This window comes from Vulpes lagopus, chromosome 11 (genome assembly GCF_018345385.1).
Source record: "Vulpes lagopus strain Blue_001 chromosome 11, ASM1834538v1, whole genome shotgun sequence".
Lineage (NCBI taxonomy): Eukaryota > Metazoa > Chordata > Mammalia > Carnivora > Canidae > Vulpes > Vulpes lagopus.
In genome coordinates, this window is record NC_054834.1 from 68,848,578 (window position 1) to 68,866,883 (window position 18,306).

General features: G+C 53.9%; 3 protein-coding genes across 4 annotated transcripts in view; 2 read left to right on the forward strand and 1 right to left on the reverse strand.

The window, feature by feature from the left end:
- CHID1 (chitinase domain containing 1) overlaps window positions 1–1,779 on the reverse strand; it is a 28,079-nt gene extending 26,300 nt beyond the window's left edge. Inside the window, exon 1 of the mRNA XM_041773969.1 lies at window positions 1,663–1,779. The gene's annotated coding sequence lies outside the window, so the exon portion shown is untranslated. The remainder of the gene's footprint in view (window positions 1–1,662) is intronic.
- Window positions 1,780–1,863: 84 nt separating this feature from the next.
- Window positions 1,864–7,645, forward strand: LOC121501673 (circumsporozoite protein-like). The gene is made up of 2 exons (XM_041773980.1): window positions 1,864–2,273; window positions 7,131–7,645. The coding sequence occupies exons 1-2, from the start codon at window positions 1,946–1,948 to the stop codon at window positions 7,214–7,216; spliced, it is 414 nt and encodes a 137-aa protein (XP_041629914.1). The 5' UTR covers window positions 1,864–1,945; the 3' UTR covers window positions 7,217–7,645.
- A 2,502-nt stretch (window positions 7,646–10,147) lies between these two features.
- Window positions 10,148–18,306, forward strand: part of AP2A2 (adaptor related protein complex 2 subunit alpha 2) — a 92,749-nt gene continuing 84,590 nt past the window's right edge. For both annotated transcript variants that reach the window (XM_041773904.1, XM_041773905.1), the window contains exon 1: window positions 10,148–10,363. In XM_041773904.1, coding sequence (XP_041629838.1) covers window positions 10,297–10,363 — 67 coding nt within the window. In that variant the 5' untranslated portion in view covers window positions 10,148–10,296. The remainder of the gene's footprint in view (window positions 10,364–18,306) is intronic.

Here is an 18,306-nt window from a genome sequence, read left to right on the forward strand (position 1 = left end):
CCCTCACGCTCACACCCCGACACACCAGCTCCACTCTCCCTCACCACTCACACCCCTTCTCTCAGGCTCCACACGCTCACACTCTCTCACACACCAGCCCCTCACGCTCACACCCCCCGACACACAGCCCCACTCTCCCGCACGCTCACACCCCTTCTCTCACAGGCCCCACACACTCACACCCTCTCACACACCAGCCCCTCACGCTCACACCCCCGACACACAAGCCCCACTCTCCCTCACACTCACACCCTTCTCTCACAGGCCCCACACGCTCACAGCCTGTCTCACACACCAGCCCCTCACGCTCACACCCCGACACACAAGCCCCACTCTCCCTCACACTCACACCCCTTCTCTCACAGGCCCCACACGCTCACAGCCTGTCTCACACACCAGCCCCACACGCTCACCCCTCTCACACACCAGCCTCTCACACCCTCACACTCACACTAGTCCTTCACACCCCGACACACCAGCTCTACTCTCCGGCACGCTCATGCCGCGCTCTCACACACCAGTTCCTCCCTCACATCAGCCCCTCACCCCCGACACACCAGCCCCACTCTCCCGCACGCTCACACCCCTTCTCTCACAGGCCCCACACGCTCACAGCCTGTCTCACACACCAGCCCCACACGCTCACACCCCGACACACCAGCCCCACTCTCCCTCATGCTCACACCCCTTCTCTCACAGGCCCCACACACTCACACCCTCTCACACACCAGCCCCTCACGCTCACACCCCGACACACAAGCCCCACTCTCCCTCACACTCACACCCCTTCTCTCACAGGCCCCACACGCTCACAGCCTGTCTCACACACCAGCCCCACACGCTCACCCCTCTCACACACCAGCCTCTCACACCCTCACACTCACACTAGTCCTTCACACCCCGACACACCAGCTCTACTCTCCGGCACGCTCATGCCGCGCTCTCACACACCAGTTCCACCCTCACATCAGCCCCTCACCCCCGACACACCAGCCCCACTCTCCCGCACGCTCACACCCCTTCTCTCACAGGCCCCACACGCTCACAGCCTGTCTCACACACCAGCCCCACACGCTCACACCCCGACACACCAGCCCCACTCTCCCTCATGCTCACACCCCTTCTCTCACAGGCCCCACACACTCACACCCTCTCACACACCAGCCCCTCACGCTCACACCCCGACACACCAGCCCCACTCTCCCTCACACTCACACCCCTTCTCTCACAGGCCCCACACGCTCACAGCCTGTCTCACACACCAGCCCCACACGCTCACCCCTCTCACACACCAGCCTCTCACACCCTCACACTCACACTAGTCCTTCACACCCCGACACACCAGCTCTACTCTCTGGCACGCTCATGCCGCGCTCTCACACACCAGTTCCTCCCTCACATCAGCCCCTCACCCCCGACACACCAGCTCTACTCTCCTGCACGCTCACCCCCGCACTCCGCACTCACAGGCCCTACACGGTCACCCCTCTCATCCACGCTCCATCTCTCACACCCGCGCTCACTCCCTGCGCGCCTCCTGCTCTCACACGCGTCCCCCGCGAGCCCACTTCGCGGCGCGGAACTGGGGCAGGGCGAGAAGGAGGAGCAGCCGCGGAGACGCGGGGCGCGGACGCCACCCCGGCCGGCCACCGCCGGGCTCACCTTCATGTCCCGGAGGCCGGCCGGACCACCGTCGCGCGCGGCCGGAAGGCGCTCACGGGCGCCGCCGGAAGTCCCGCCCCAGGACGCTGGAGCGCCGCCGCCGCGCACAGCACTCTGGGGTAGGGGCGGGGCCGAAGCTGGGGGCGGTGCAGGGCAGAGGCCGGGGCCAGGGGCGGGCGTGAGGCGGGGCTGCGGGCGGGGTCAGGGGCCGGAGCTGGAACCCGGCGGGAGCTGGTACGCGGCCCGGCTGGGGAACCGGGGGCCGGGGTAGAGCCAGGGCCTGATGCGGGGGCCGGGGCCGGGGTCGGGGCCGGGGGCGGAGCGCAGGGCTCGGGGCAAGACTGGCCCTCGGGAGGCTGGCGCCCCAGCCGCGCCCCGAGGCGGCGGCGCGGAGACCATCGGGAGTCGCCTGTCCGGGGCCCCTCCTTCCCCTGGGGTGGCCCCCCTCGGTCCTGGCTGCCCGCCGTCCCCCACATGCCCCCGAGGGGGCGCTGTTCGGTCCTCTGCCTCAGGCGGCTCCGTGGACCCGCGGGGCCCCAGGCCCCTGGATGGCCCCTGGACCTCGAAGCCCCGCGTGGCTCGGACCCGGTGCTCTGTGTCCTGCCTCCAAGGTCTGTGGCGCAAACTGCATCCCTCACAGGCGGGAGCCCCCACCCCCAGGCACAGAGAACCGCTTCCAACTCAGAGTGTGGCCGAGAGGAGTGGGCGCCTTTGGGGCTGAACACATCGTGGGCGAGGTTTTCATCCCGAGACATTTTACACCTGATACAAGCTGACAGCTCCCCCCCCCACACACACACACACACTCCATTCCTAGCTGTTCCCAGCAGTTTCCTGCAGAAAACCGCACAGTCGTCCCCACCCGGCTCTGCCCCTTCAGCCTCAGGACGCACTGCCCGCCTTGTTTCCCCATTTCTGCTGCTTGTGAGGCTTCTTCCTGAACTGAACTTCGTTCTCTCTCTTCTTGATCATATTTCCTTCTTTCTCTTCCCCATATTTCCTGCCAGCTGACCCTCCACAGTCTTCCCAAACGGGGCCGGCGGCTGCCGGAGGTTACCGCTCCCGGGTCCGTTATGTGCCAGTTGTCACTGGCAGCTCTGTGTTCCTGGCACCCAGTTCACCCCTGAGGCCTGACCTAGGAGTGGTGACCCCAAGTCAGGCCGAGGTCTGGAGAGGACCCCAGTCAGCTCTGTTAGGTGCCCAGCTACCCAGTCCCAGGAATGCAAAAGAGGTTCCAGCAGTCTCAAAGGTCTGTTGAGAAAAGCACCCAGTCATCATTCAGTGACTAGATGAGCACCCGTTGAGTTCAGAGATCTTCAGAGATGAAGAGTGGCAAAGTCCACTCGGTTTCACTCTGAGCCAGCATTGACAGAAACCCAAGAGCTAGCAGGAAGGAGGGACAGCGTCTGCCCTCTCAGCAAAGCCCCCACTGGGCAGGGTTCTGGGGCATCAGCTTCCCTGCTGCTGGATGCCAAGAGGCCCTAGAACCTGCATGGAAAACTGACTTCTTGAAGCGGGTATACAACTTTCAGCCACAGTAAGGTTTAGAGGGACGCACAGAGCAGTCTAAGAGAATTCTGATTCTGTCCCGAGCCTCAGTGCCCACATAGTGAGTGAAACCTAAACGCGTTTGGTATGTCATGTTTCCGGAGCATCAGAGACAACTTGGGATTCACCACATTTTAAATGTTGATCTATTGAGTATATGAATTCTTGAAGCACCCAAGATTTAGTTTTCAATTCAGACAAGCCAAATCCCTTAAAAAGGAAGTGAAAGAGAACTGAATTTATAAATTCATTTTGAGATGTGGAAGATGTTCAATGTGCTCGGTTTGTAGATGGGACCAAATATTTTGAGAGGCCCTTGAAAAATGACTGTAAATATGCTAGGCTTATAAAGAGAATAATAGGGTTTATGAAATTGGACCTGACAGGTTAAAAAGTTAAGTTTTGGGGATGCCTGGGAGGCTCAGTGGTTAAGCATCTGCTTTCAACTCAGGACGTGATCTTGGACTCCCAGGATCGAGTCCCACATCTGGCTTCCTACACGGAGCCTGCTTCTCTCTCTGCCTATGTCTCTGGGTCTTTTTTTCCTGTCTTTCATGAATAAATAAATAAAATCTTTTTTAAAAATTAGGTTTTGAGTTTATAACTTCAGGGACGCCTGGCTGGCTCAGTGGTTGAGCTTTTGCCTTGGTTCAGGTGGTGATCCCAGGGTCCTGGGATAGAGTCCCACATCAGGCTCCCTGCAGGGAGCCTGCTTCTCCCTCTGCCTATATCTCTGCTTCTTTCTGTGTGTCTCTCATGAATAGATAAAATATTTTATTAAAAAATTTATAACTTCAATAGATCAAATCCTGATTATTTAAATCTAATGTAAATCTGAGTATAACCCCCTTGCCTTGTCCCTAAATCCAGTCCCCAGGCTCGATTCCTGGCTCCCTTGCCTGTGAGGCAGTCCACCCTACCATGGCTGGGTATGGGGTACCCAGGTAGAGATTCAAGCTCTGAATTTCAAGCCCAGGTCTGACCCACCCTCAGACTGTCCTCCTCCTTGTCCCCTACTTATCTGCAGTGGGCCCTGGGGGACAGAAGAGGACAGGTATATGTTCACATGAAGCAAGGAGGTCTGCAGAAACCAGCCCTCCTGTGGCCAACTGAGCACCCCCCCCCCATGCATTGGGGACACCCTCAGAGCCAGACCACCCCACCCCAGGGGCACTTGGCCTACCAAGCATTCCTAACCTGAGGCTGCCCCTCTGGGACATCTTCAAAAGTGTCCCTAAGTGAGGCACTTGGCTGGCTCCTTCGGCAGAGCATATGACTCTTGCTTTCAGGGTCATGAGTTCAAGCCCTGTGTTGGGCATAGAGATTACTTTTTTTTTTTAAGTGTCCCTCAGTAACTATGGGGAGCTTGTGACACACCCCAAGAGCACTTGCACATGTTTGTTGGAGGTGCCTGGTGGCTGTCGGACTTTGGGGGCTAGGCTTGTATGTTCCTGGGGTGTGGTGAGGGTGGGGTAAGGGTGCGGTGTCCTCATCTTGCAAGTGGTGCTGGGCCTCTCCTCATTTGCCAAGTCAGCGCAAGACAAGGCCCTCCCAGCAGGGGCAACACATGACTCTTCCTATTTTAATGGGGGGGGGGCAGGGGCGCCACTGAGCCAGGGGTTGCCCCTAAGGCAGGGCCCAGGCCACTATCACTGACTGTGTACTCTCATTCCTGAATCTCAAAACATTCCAGTTATGAGGCCGGAAGCCCAGGAAAAGGGACACATATCAGGATTTCCTGCTGCCGAGGCCTCCCCTGGGCATGGATGGAGACATCCTCCCGGGGTGCTGGGATAAGCATAGTCCAGAGAAAGAAGGAAGGAGTGGGGCTTACTCACGTGTAGTGGAAGCTTTCAGATTTAGCTCCAGAGCCAGCACAGCACATTTCTGTCTGTGTCTCATGTGTGAACCCCTGCCAACCCCTCTGGCCTCGGCCAGGGTGAGAGCTGTGACCTGGCTGTTCTGTACCATCTGGTGTGCAGGTATCCACGCAGAGGCAAGCCAGCGTCTGTGGTGGGTGGGTGGCCCGGCACAGGGCTGTGTGTTTTATGGCATCAGTGCTGGGTTTCATGCTTCTCACCATCCCACAATCGTCCTTAAAATACCCCTATACCAAAGGGAGGGGCAGTGTGTGTGTGATGTCTTGGAGGTGGAGTGGCACAAATTGTGGATTTCAAAAGGTTGTCTACGTCCCAAACCCCAGCATCTGTGAAGGTGACCTTGTTTGGAAATGTGGTCTCTGGAGATGTGATTAAGGATCTTAGGATGAGATCATCTTGGATTTAGGGTGAGCCCCAAATCCAATGACGGAAATGCTTATAAGAGAAAACAGGTGGGATGCCTTGGTGGCTCAGCAGTTGAGCGTCTGCCTTCGGCTCAGGTCATGATCCTGGAGACCCGGGATTGAGTCCCGCATCGGGCTCCCTGCGTGGAGCCTGCTCCTCCCTCTGCCTGTGTCTCTGCCTCTCTCTCTCTCTCTCTCTCTCTGTGTATGTGTGTCTCTCATGAATAAATAAATAAATCTTAAAAAAAGAAAAAAGAAAACAGGGAGATTTGAGACACAGACACAGGAGACGAGACCTCGAAGTGACAGAAGCACAGTCGGGGGTTCTACAGCCTAGAGCCAAGGATACTGGCCACCACTGGCAGCTGGAAGAGAAGCAAGGACAGAGTCTCCCCCAGCGCCTCCGGGGGGGATCCCTCTGCTGGTCTCTGATCTCTACAACTGGGGGAGAATCAATTTCTCTTGTTTTTAAGCCTCAAGTTTGTGGTCATTTGTTTCTGCTGTCACAGGATTGATGCAGTGGTACAGGTGGCCTGAACTGGTGTTGGTGGGCATGTTTTCTTTTCTAATTCTATTTTTCCCCAGGCTGATCTTTTTATTTTTAAAGATTTTATTTATTCGTGAGAAACAGAGAGAGAGAGAGAGAGAGAGAGAGAGAGGCAGAGACACAGGCAGAAGGAGAAGCAGGTTCCATGCAGGGAGCCCCATGTGGGACTCGATCCCAGGTCCCCAGGATCACAAGGCGGCGCTAAACCGCTGAGCTTTTTGGGCTGCCCGATCCCAGGCTGACCTTAAACTTGATATATATTCCATTAGCTCATACTTGCTGGGTGAATATTGGCCCTAACAGATGCCTTTGCCACAAAACACCCAAAGCCATGAGCACCTGGGGGCTCAGTCAGTTGGGCGTTTCACTCTTGGTTTCGGCTCAGGTCATGATCTCAGGGTCATGGGATCCAGCCCTCCGGTTGGGCTCCAAGCTCAACGGGGGTGGGGGGATTTTCTTGAGATTCTCTCTCCCCTGCCTTACCCTCTTGGGCCTGCCCCCCTCTTGAATAAATAAAACTTATTATTTTTTTAAATTTTATTTATTTGAAAGAGAGGGAGAGTGAGAGTGAGCAAGCATGGGCAGGGGGAGGGGCAGAGGCAGAGGGACAAGCAGACCTCCCACTGAGCAGGGAGCCCACCGTGGGACTTGATCCCAGGACCCTGGGATCAACCTGAGCCGAAGGCACACGCTCAACTACTCAGCCACCCAGGACTTTAATGACATGGAGCCCTCAGGCGTGGGAAGAGAGGTGAGAGGTGTGAAGTAGGAACTTGATTTGGTGGGACACAACAAAGGCCCCTTCCCCCAGACACAGTGGCAGTGGTTCAAACAGGAGAGGTTGAGCTGGTGCAGAGACTAGTGGAGGGACCATTGTCACCATCTGAGACGGAGCTCCAGCTGCCTCAGCCTGTTCCAGGTAGTATGGGCAAGGGGGCACAGAAATCCTGACCCACCTGTTCTCACAGTACCATCTGTGATAGGGTGAACCATGTCCCCTAAAAGTTCATATGTGGGAGTCCCTCAGAATGTGACTTTACTGGGGTCACTTCAGATGTAATTAATTGACTTCATACCGGTGTACAGCAGATCCCTTAGCCAGTGTGACTGGTGTCCTTGTAAGAAGGGGAGATGTGGATACAGAGAATGAGGAGCGCAGAGGGCAGGCCACGTGAGGAGACCCTGGGAGAAGACGGCCATCTCCGAGCCTCGAGAGGCCTGGGCCCTACCTCAGCCACAGCTTCAGGAGGCACCAGCCCTTCCGAAACCTTGACGTCCAGATTCTAGAACTGCGAGAGAAGAAATCTCTGCATTCCTTTCTCTGCAACATATCCAGGAATTTCTGGAAATTCTGACATCTCAAGCTGTTTGAACAAGGGCTCCTGGAGTCCAGCTCCCAGGCTGATGGCTGCCTACGCTGGCTCAGCTGACCCAGACTGCCGGGTGCCCTGTGGGACAAGCCCACTCTCTCAGAATTCATCCCACACATGTTCTGGAGGGTTCTGCTGGCATAAACCTAACTTCTCTGGTTCTTGTGGTGGCTAAGCTCTCCCCATTGGAATGTGACTGTATGTCCAGACCGACTCTCTCAGGTCTTAAGGGGTGGGGCCAGGCCAAGGGGCTTTGAGGGAATCAGACTTTTCTCTTACAAAGTATTCCTTCAAAGGATGTCATTAGAGCATCTTCAAGGACAGAGATGACTCCATCCAATGAGGGGAGAGGGGCCTTGGAGGCCGGTAGGGGGTTTTTGGCAAGGGGGGGGGGTGCTGCGGGTCCCCACATCATGCCTTTTACTCTGTTCCAGTTCCCTGGACCCTACATGTGCCACTCCAGCACTCCAGCTTTCCCACAGATTTGGGGAGGGCCTAGATTCAACTTCTGTGGTTGTTTTATAAAAACCCAAATCCAGCTGTGTGGCTGCAAAAAATGAGCTCCCCAGACACTGCAGCTTCCTGCCACCCCAAAAAGAGCAGTCAGGAGTTTCATCCCATGACTTTCCTTCTCTAGTTGGTCTATTTCATTTAAAACACCGGCCTGGGGCAGCCCCTGTGGCTTAGCGGTTTAGCGCTGCCTTTAGCCTGGGGCGTGATCCTGGAGACCCGGGATCGAGTCCCATGTCAGGCTCCCTGCATGGAGCCTGCTTCTCCCTCTGCCTATGTCTCTGCCTCTCTCTCTCTCTCTTTCTCATGAATAAATAAATAAAATCTTTATAAGACAAAACAACACCGGCCTGCTGTAGAGTTCTTGAATTTCTCATGCTCAGCATGTCGTCCGTGGCAGGGGACATGCCAGGTTCCCAGAACCTGGCCTTCCCTAAGCATGTCATTCCTGGTGCCCAGGACTGCCACATCCCCGTCCCTGTAGCCTGCTCAGGGCCTCTAGCCACATCAGGACCAGGCCACCAACCCCAATTTTCTGGAAGGATCATTGTCTGCAGCCCACTCCTCCAGAGATTATGGGAAGCATCACTTGCAAAAGTGACCAGGGGGCTGAGCAGGCTCAGGTCTGAGAAGGAGGCAGGACAGCCAGCTAATGGTGCACGGTGTCTCCTGATCCCGTGGCCACGCTTCAGGCTCTGGGGTCCCCAGCTTTTGTGTTCTCCTTCACCATGCCAGTGGTGGGCTTTTGTCTTTACTTCCCAGTGTCCAGGGATGCTGGAAAGAGACTCTCAGCTCCACCCTTGCCCTTAGAAACACAGTTGTGACCACAAGTGGCTAAAATGTGACAGATGTCACACAACTTATGAAACTGTTTCCAAGCACCATACTCATAAAGGTGGCCTGTCCCTTGCAGAGGAGAGGCCGTGATTAGGAAGGGCTGAGTAGACTCAGGTCCGAGATCTAATGGTAATAATGATCTGAGAGCTGTGTGTCTGGCAAGGTCTGGGAGCTGGGGGACAGTGTGGGGTCTTTTTCATGATCCCCTCCCCAAACACACATACTTTGGGGAATGTCAGGAGGCTTGGGAGGCCCAGAATCCCTGAAAGGGGGTAGGATGTCTGCGCAACTCCAAGTCTCCCTCAGAGAAGCCTTCCACCTCTGCCTGAGCTGGCAGTCTGTCCATGCCCCACGTAGGTCCCTGCAACCTCTGGGCATCGTCCTGCTCCATGAGTGGCTGCCGTGAGTGGGTCAGGGTCTGCTTGTCTGAGTCCCCTGGTTTGGCCATGGGAGGGTTACCTCCAGGTGCCAGGATGTGTTCCCTGTGGATCTCCCCTCCTCCAGGAAGCCCTCTCCTGGCCCAGCTCTTCAGAAGGTCTTGGAGGCTGGTGAAATTGCTGCCTTATAAGGATTCCAGCGTCCAGGGTTCCGGTTTCCCCAGGGGGTCCTGCAGGCCCAGAGCCTGGGTGGGGCGCCTTGTCTGTGGCAGGGGCCCCACCCCTTCCTCCTCCCGGCCAGGGTCTAGCCAGCCCTCACTTTTCCCTGGGAACTGAGGAAGTGAGCCAGGGAGGGACAGGCCTCTTTTGTGGGTGGGGGCCTGCACCAGGTTCTGGGGCCCAGACAACCCCCCTCTCCCCCTAAGGAGAAAGCTTCCTTTTCAAAGCCATTTGGCTTCACAAAGGGAGCTCAACAGGGCCACCTGCTGTCCACACAGACTGGGGGGTGGAAGGGTGGGGGTGTGTGGGTGTGGGGTGGGTGGTCCAGGCTCCAGGCCTCTGTTGACCACAGGGACGGTCCTCCGTGTTCACGTCTGGGGCAAGAGGAGGTGGGTGGTGGTGGCAGATGGCACAGGGCTCTGGCCTGGCCTGGAGGGCTTTAGGTCTAGACTGGCTCGCAGTCCGAGGGTGCGGTGCGGGGTGGGGTTGGGGGTGGGGGTGGGCAGTCCTTCGTCTTCAGGCCTCAGGAAGGGGCTGGTGGCCCTGGGCAGTGGTGACGTGCACGTCAGGCCCTCGGGGCTCCGGACGCAGACCAGTAAGCTGCCCAAGAGCCTGGGTTGGACAGGGTCGTGGGGGGCGGATGGGGAGCCCCGACACGAACCCCGTGCTCCCGCCTGCAGGGGGCGCCCCCGCGCCTGCCTCTGCGCGCCCGCGCTTGACGCGCTCGTCCCCGCTCCGCCCGCAGCCGCGCGCGCGGGCGTGCGCGTGCACGCGGGACGAGCGTGCGTGCGTGCGCGCGCGCGGCGGCCCTGAAAGCGGCTCTCGGAGCCTTAGGCGGCTCCGGCTGAGGCGGCTCCTGAGGCGGCGGCGACCCGCTCCCGGCTCCCCGCTCTCGGCTCCTCCTCCCGGCCCGCCAGCCCAGGCCGCTCCCCGGGCCCGAAGATGCCGGCCGTGTCGAAGGGGGACGGGATGCGGGGCCTGGCGGTCTTCATCTCCGACATCCGCAACTGTGAGTGGCGGCGGCGCGGGACCCGGCCTGCGAGGGGCGAGGGGCGAGGGGCGCCGAGCGGGGGGCGGGGGGCGGGGGTCCCGGAGCCGACCGGGGCGCGGGGGCGGGGGGCGCGGGGGCGCGGGGGCGCGGGGGCAGGGGGCGCGGGGGCCGGTGCAGACCCCGAGGGCAGGGCCAGGGGGCGCGGGGCGGGGGTCCCGGAGCCGACCGGGGGCGCGGGGGCAGGGGGGCAGGGGGCGCGGGGGCAGGGGGCGCGGGGCGGGGTCCCGGAGCTGACGGGGGGCGCGGGGGCCGGTGCAGACCCCGAGGGCAGGGGGGAGGGGGCGCGGGGCGGGGTCCCGGAGCTGACGGGGGGCGCGAGGGCCGGTGCAGACCCCGAGGGCAGGGGGCAGGGGACAGGGGGCGCGGGGCGGGGGTCCCGGAGCCGACCGGGGGCGCGGGGGCCGGTGCAGACCCCGGGGGCAGGGGGCGCGGGTATGCAGGGCGGGGTCCGGGTGCCGACCTGGAGGGCAGGCGTCGGTGGGGGGGCGGGACGGGGTCCAGTGTGGACCTGGAGGGCGGGGGGTCCGGGGGCGTAGGGTCGGGGTGCAGGGCGGGGGTCTGGGTGCGGGCCCAGAGGGCAGAGGTCGGGGGCGCGGGCCTGGGGTGCAAGGGACCTACAGGGCCGCCGAGGAGGGCGCAGGCCTCTGGGAGGCAGAGTCGGGGGCTGGGCCTGGGGCCTGCGGGTCAGGGAACAGTGAGCAGGGGTGCGGGGTGCAGGGCAGGTGGGGTTCTCCAGTCGTGGGGGGGCTGTGGCGTCTTCGACAGGGTTCTAGTGAAGACCCCCCCCCCCCCCAGCATGATGTCATCTGGAGCAGTCTGCTCATCTTTCTAGTAATGGAGCATTTAACCCAGCGTGTTCCAAAATAGCGTGCATTTTCAGTTTGGGAGTGGGGGCCGCGAAAGCGTGCCTTGCCTGGGAGGCAGCTCCGCCCGGGTCCTGGTGGCTTATTAGGCCCTGATGAAATGACTCACTCCCCCCAGGAGTGCAGACACAGGGCAGTGGAGGGTGGGGTGGCTTTGGGGTGGCTGCCCTGGCTGCTGGCCCCTTCTTCGGGACACTCGCGTCCCCTCACAGTGGAAGAAATCCACACCAGAAGCGAAACAAGCCAGGAGGCAGGTGGGGGCTTCCGTCTGTAGAGAAGCTACAGCCTTCGGAGATCTCTCCTTTATTTAATTAAAGAAATTAAAGGCAAAACCAGTTTTCCTATCTGGTGCATCTTATTATTATTATTTTTTTATTACCTGCCAGATAGTTGATTTTTATTGCCTTAGGGTTAATGTATGTTTTGAAGAGAGTCTGTAACCTCACTTGCTGGTAGATGCTGTTGTGTTGAGCCTTGCCTTGAAGCCGTCACCTCCTTAGATGGGGGGACCCAGATGCCAGCCTGCTTCTCCCCCAGAGAAGCTCTGATCTTCTGTCCCTCCCCTTCCTGTGCGAGAAATCGAGAAATCAGAGTGGTAGCACACTCAGATCGGAGTATTTACAAGTAGGCAGTATTTTTCTTTTCCTTCCTGTGCTATTTAATGTGATTTCAGCTTTTGTAAAGCTGAGTGTGTGTGCGCTATCACTGCAGGGGAGCCCTTGGCTAAAGGCTTAGCAGCCTTAAATTAGGAGTGATGTCAGTTCTTCCATTTTGGAAGAAGAATGCAGTGGGCAAGAAAGACATTGAGATTGAAACCCATTTTCTTGACAGCCGGTCACCCGCATATTAGACTAGGTCTGCAGTTGAGTGGAAAGTAACTGCCTGCCATATGGGAGGACTCGGCAGATACTTGTTGACTGACCTTAGAGCAGACTTTCTCCACCCCCCACACTGCTGAGATTGAGTTATTTGTTGTGCAGAGCTGTCCAGTGGTGTTGGACAGCAGCATCCCTGGTCTCCATACAACGAGGTGCCTCCATTGTGACAACCAGCGGTGTGTCCAGATGTTGCCCTACGGGGCAGAGTTTTCTCTGGTTGAGAACCACTGATATAGACCAATGAATAGGATAGTCTCTTCCCCAAAGGAGCTTAAGGAGGAAGGGCTGCCTCATTTTTCTTGGGGCCAGGTCTCTGTTTACTACAGTCCCTTCCTCAGGACCACCTTTCCCACCTCATGCTGCCCTTACTCTTTGTTTTGTCATAGTGCCGCACTTCTAGAGCGGTGTCATGGGTCTGTGGTGCTGTGCCCCCCCTTCACTGTGAACCCCACAAGGTAGGCACCACATCTGTCTTGCTTGTCATGTCTTTCCGCTGCTTGCACAGCATCTGGTATGAGACACGAGCCTAGTAAATGAATAGATGAGTGAGCCAGAAAGGATTTAGCTTCAAGATGATTCTCATGCCGATTTTGTCTAAAGAGCACTGCAGGTCGAGGGCCAAGATGTGATGGAGCAGCAGGGAATGAACGTTCTGAGCATGTGTAGGCTGGCTGTGGCTGGGGATAGGGTCAGAAAGCTAACCCTGGCTGGATGGATGGCCAGAGCCATCTGAGCTTAACCCCCTGGGGCAGGGAGCTGGCTCCAGCTTCCCCTTTCCCCACCTCAGATTTTGTGTGCTGATTGGTTTCTTGTGAATGTGATGGATGTGGCCAGGCTCTGTGGAGAGACCCAGCTGCCTCTTACCTGCTCCATGACCTGAAGCCAGTGGCTGCTGAGCCTTAGGTTTCTTCAGCTGATGGAGAGGAGTGGATTTTGAGCTAGAGTATCACTAGAGTCTGTTTCAGCTCTAAAATTGCAGCTCCCTTTTACCTTTCTGAACTAGTTTCTTAAATTTCCCCTTCTAAGACCTTCAAGGGTAGGCTTTGCATCTCTTTGCGCCTCATGTAGGTTGTTCACTTCAGATGGCTGGCTGGGAACATGACTCTTCTTAGCTTTGGCAACAGTGAATATGCTCCAGAATTTGTAAAGGTGCTCCTGTTATGTAGTCTTCCTCAAGCCTGTAGCTTTTGTGGCTCATGTAGCAAACTAATTCAGTGCCTCATAAAATTAAGTTGACCTTTTCTGATTAACTTCAACCCTGGGACCACTAAATTTGGCTAATGTGAGTTCAGTGTGTAGGAGTTAATGAACTGTTTCTTTTTGTCTTTTTTTAAATTGATACTTAAAAAATCCTAATCTTTTTATTTAGTCCCAATTTTTATTTTTATTTATTTATTTATTTATTTATTAAAGATTTTATTTATTTATTCATGAGAGACACACACAGAGAGAGGCAGAGACATAGGCAGAGGGAGAAGCAGGCTCCATTGCAAGGAGCCCGATATGGGACTCGATCCTGGGTCTCCAGGATCATGCCCTGGGTGAAGGTGGTGCTAAACCGCTGAGCCACCAGAGCTGCCCAGTCCCAATTTTTAAATAATTCTTTGTCTCAAAGTAAATATAGATTTGTAAGAAGTAAGAAATGGGCAGGGAGGTCCCAGCACCCTTCACCCAACCTCTTTGAAGGGGATTTCTCCAATAACAGTCAATTTCAACACCAGGAAGCTGACATTGGTACATTCCACAGTGTGTATTTATATTTTATCAGTTTTACCCACACTGGTGTGTGTGTGTGTGTGTGTGTGTGTGTGTGTGTCTGTGTGCGCGCGTGCGTGTTCATCTTTGTGCTTTGATCACATGTAGCTTCCTGTAACCCCCATGTTAATCAAGATACAGAGTTGTTCCATTATCACAAAGCCCCGTTGTGTTACCAGTATAGCCCACCTACCCACCCCCAGCTACTAGTTTGTTCTCTGTATCTACATAACATCTCAGGGATATTGTGTGAATGGGATTGTACAATATGTGACTTGTCAAGATTGGCTTTTCTCACTCAGCACAATTGTCTTGTGGCCCATCCAGGCTGTTGCATTGATGGTTATCATATCCAAAGGATGGGTTTTTTTATTTGAGAGAAAGGAAAAGTGCTTGTGTGCATGCACGTGTGCACTCATGTGCATACACAAGTGCACACGCTAGTGGAGGGCCAAAGAGGTAGAGGGGAGAGGGAGAGAATCTCAAGCAGGCTCCAAAGCCCAGCACTGTGCTGAGATCATGACCTGAGCCAAAACTAAGAGTCTGATGCTCAACCAGCTGAGGCACCCAGGTGCCCCCCAAGTGCTGAATTGAAAGAAAATGAAAGAACTGATAAAATTGGGAAAAATAATAGTTATTAGCTATTCAGTTATTTTGGAACTTTTGTTTACTTTTACATATGTTTTTTACTGGCAGACAGTCCTATATAAATTAATTCATGTCTTTATGCATTGCCATTCACATGTCAACGCTGTAACAGCGCTGAGAACGTGAAACACTGCTGAAAATGTTGTTAGACTTGGAATTTATTGCAAAATAATCAAGACTGCAATGAAAGAGAAGTAATAGGTCTTCATTCTTGTGAGACCAGTCACGTTGCCAGTGGGCAGGAAATTGCCATTTATTCCTCCATGCACGAGGTGGCGGGGGCTGGGACTGTGCAGATGAATTAAGACACTTCCATCGTGCTTGGAGGCATTTTATTTAATCCCTCCAGGCACTCGCTCAAATGAAGGGAAACAAGTGGAGATATGTAATTAGCTCTTTGGCAGAAAAACAAATTTCCCATGTTATTGGAGAAAGCATGCAATTTTGCTGCAGGTGCAGTGATAAACTAGTGGAGTAAGTATCAGCGCTCTGCTCATTGTGTTGGTAATGAAACTTTGTCCTTTCTGTTTCTGCTAACTGTTGAAATTGGGCATCCCTTTGAATTATATTTTAGCGTGATTGAAGTTTAAAACATGTATTTGTTCATAAAATTCCTTTTGTTATGAGTCATAAATTGGATGTGGAGAAACTGAACATAAAAATTTAAATTCTGGGCAGCCCCGGTGGCTCAGTGGTTTAGTGCCGCCTTCAGCCCAGGGCGTGATCCTGGAGACCCGGGATCGAGTCCCATGTCAGGCTCCCTGCCTGGCGCCTGCTTCTCCCTCTGCCTGTGTGTCTCTGCCTCTCTCTCTCTCTCTTCCCCTCTGTCTCTCATGCATAAATAAATAAAATCTTTATTTTTTATTTATTTATATTTTAAAGATTTTTATTTATTCATGAAAGACATGCAGAGAGAGACACAGGCAGAGGGAGAAGCAGGCTCCATGCAAGGAGCCTGACGTGGGACTCGATCCCGGGTCTCCAGGACCACACCCCGGGCTGCAGGCGACGCTAAACCGCTGTGCCACCGGGGCTGCCCTAAATAAAATCTTTAAAAAAAAAATTTAAATTCCACTTAAGTGTCAGTGTAGGAAATTAAGCATAAAGTTGGTACTTGATTTTCCTGAGTAATAATAAAGATCAGAATCAGAGTTTGCCAGTCTGCTTTTTAACTTTTAAAGTTCTTAAAAACATTTTAGTTTTGACTGGACATTTGAAAAAATGCTGACTTTTTGAAAAAGAATGCTCTCCCTGCATATTTTCTTTTGCAGTCTTATGCATAATTTATATTCTTTAGAAACGGATTTAGGAAGTGTGTGACAGAGGGTAAAGGGAGGGACGAACCACTATGCTGGAGGAGGAAGGAAGTCTTTGATCCAGGTTGAATTTTTCTGCCAAGGTTGGTGGTTCCTCTATCGAGGAAATACCTATGTATTCTTCCTTGTTTCCCTTCTGGCTCCTTTGAAGTAGAAGTCACTCTGTTTCTTTTATGACAAGTTGAAATGTCTTGGTGATAAGTATATTCTCATGTGAGATACTTAGCATGACTTCTCTTTCTTCTTCTTTTTTTTTTTTTTTTCTCTTTCTTCTTAAAATGATTTTCACTCTGTTGTTTTGGCAACAATATGTGTCAGGATTTTGTAGTTGTAGAGTTATTGGAAAGACTGTCTCTGTGGGATTAAATAGCATTTCCTTGGCTCAAATAGAGTCAGGGCAGAGAGGATTCCAGTGTGATGGTGCCCCCAAAGAAGGTGGCTCTCTGGTGTAAGCTCCTGAGTGGGCGGGGCTTGGAGCACTTCCAAATTTCTCAGACCTGAGGCTGTCTTTCCTTAGCTCAAATTTCTTTTTTTTTTTTTTTTTATTGGAGTTCAATTTGCCAACATTGAACCAGTGCTCATCCCGCCAAGTGCCCAGTGCTCATAACACCCAGTGCTCATCCCGCCAAGTGCCCCCTTCAGTGCCCATCACCCAGTCACCCCAATCCCCCGTCCACTTCCCCTTCCACTACCCCTTGTTCATTTTCCAGAGTTAGGTGTCTCTCATGTTTGTCACTCTTACTGATATTCAAAGTGTAATAAGACTCCCAAGACAAAAAGTCTTTTTGGTAACTCTTTGGTAAACTCATTTGGCAAAAGTGCTGGCCTTGTATGGTCATGAAGCTCTGTGTGGTCTCCCTCCTGCATGAGTGTTCACAAGTGTGTGCTTCCAGGACACAGTGTGTGCTGTGCTTCCTCCTAAAGTCTGAGCAGTTCTGGATTCCGGGACAAATTTGGCCTCAGGTTTTGAGTAAGGTATGGCATCTGGGCCTGTTATGTGAACTTTGTGGGGTTCAGGGAAATAGAGCTAATGGCCCCTGCTCCCCTGAAGAGTTTGCAGACAAATGTAGAGTTCTTGCCAGTGCATTCATCTTTATTGAGTGCCACCTGTATTCAAGACTCCTGAATGCAGAATAAGGAGAGGAAGTGGTTGTTCAGGTGGACAAGATGAGTCCTTGCCCTGAAAGCAAGGTGAAGAGGTCCTAGAAGGCAGAGGGAATAGTAGAGGAATGCCAGATGTTCAAGCATCTACAAAAGGTAGTTCCAAGTCAAACTTTGGAATGTTTCATGTTTGCCTCTGAGCTCATTGAATATTCTTTTTTTGTTAAAGCATGTCTGGTCCATTCCCTCCCTGGATCCAGTGTGATGAAATGAGTGTAGGATAGATACATAGGAGTGGTACCTCTCCTGTTCTGCCCCTTCATTTTGGTCAGCACAGAGGTTTGTTTATTTGTTTTTTAAATATTTTATATATTTGTGAGAGACACACAGAGGCAGAGACATAGGCAGAGAGAGAAGCGGGGTCCCTATGGGGAGACCGATGCAGGACTTGATCTTAGGACCCTGGGATCATGCCCTGACCCAAAGGCAGATGCTCAACCACTGAGCCACCCAGGTGCCCCAAGCACAGAGGTTTGGTACTGAAACCACAAGTTGGGGAGTTAGAAATTTGATGGTTCCTGTCATCTTCCAGTGCAGTATGAAGTAAATTAAATAGTTTTTGCCTTCACCTTAACAAAATGAATGATACTTTTAAGGAAATAGAGATGAACAGTTTTCACTAGGTCATGTGTTATTTATCTTTCTTTTTTTTTTTTAAAGACTTTATTTATTCATAAGAGACACAGAGAGAGAGGTGGAGACGAGGCAGAGGGAGATGCAGGCTCCCTGTGAAGAGCCTGGTGTGGGATTCGATCCCAGGACTCTGGGATCACGCCCTGAGTTGAAGGCAGATGCTCAGTGGCTGAGCCACCTGGGCATCCTGATAGTTAAGATTTAGATGATAAAACTGTATTTACTGATTCTGGCATTGGCATTTTTCAAAATGGCTTTGCGACGAAAGTTGACATGGTTGAAATGTCATGAAAAGTTGTATGAGCCATTTGGTTATGAGAAGTTCAGGGCAGATAAGTTCAAGTGGGTGTTCCCACAGAGGTGGGAGCTGAGGCTGAGCGATAAGATTAGCTCTTGCACTCTGGTGGAGAGAGCCAAGGAGGTACAACCACAGCACATGGGATAAATAGCAGGCAAGGAGGAAGTGGCCTTGTTTTAAAATAGTGCCCTGGTGACTGAGTTGGGAAGAAGACCAAGAAGAGTATGGGGATGGTGAGATGCAGAGATGCACAGCACCAGAAAGGAAGAGGCGAGTCCTAGCCTTGCCCAAAGTGTTGCGACTGCTCGTAAGACACAGTTTAAACTTGTGGTGACAGTCTCGTCCCTGC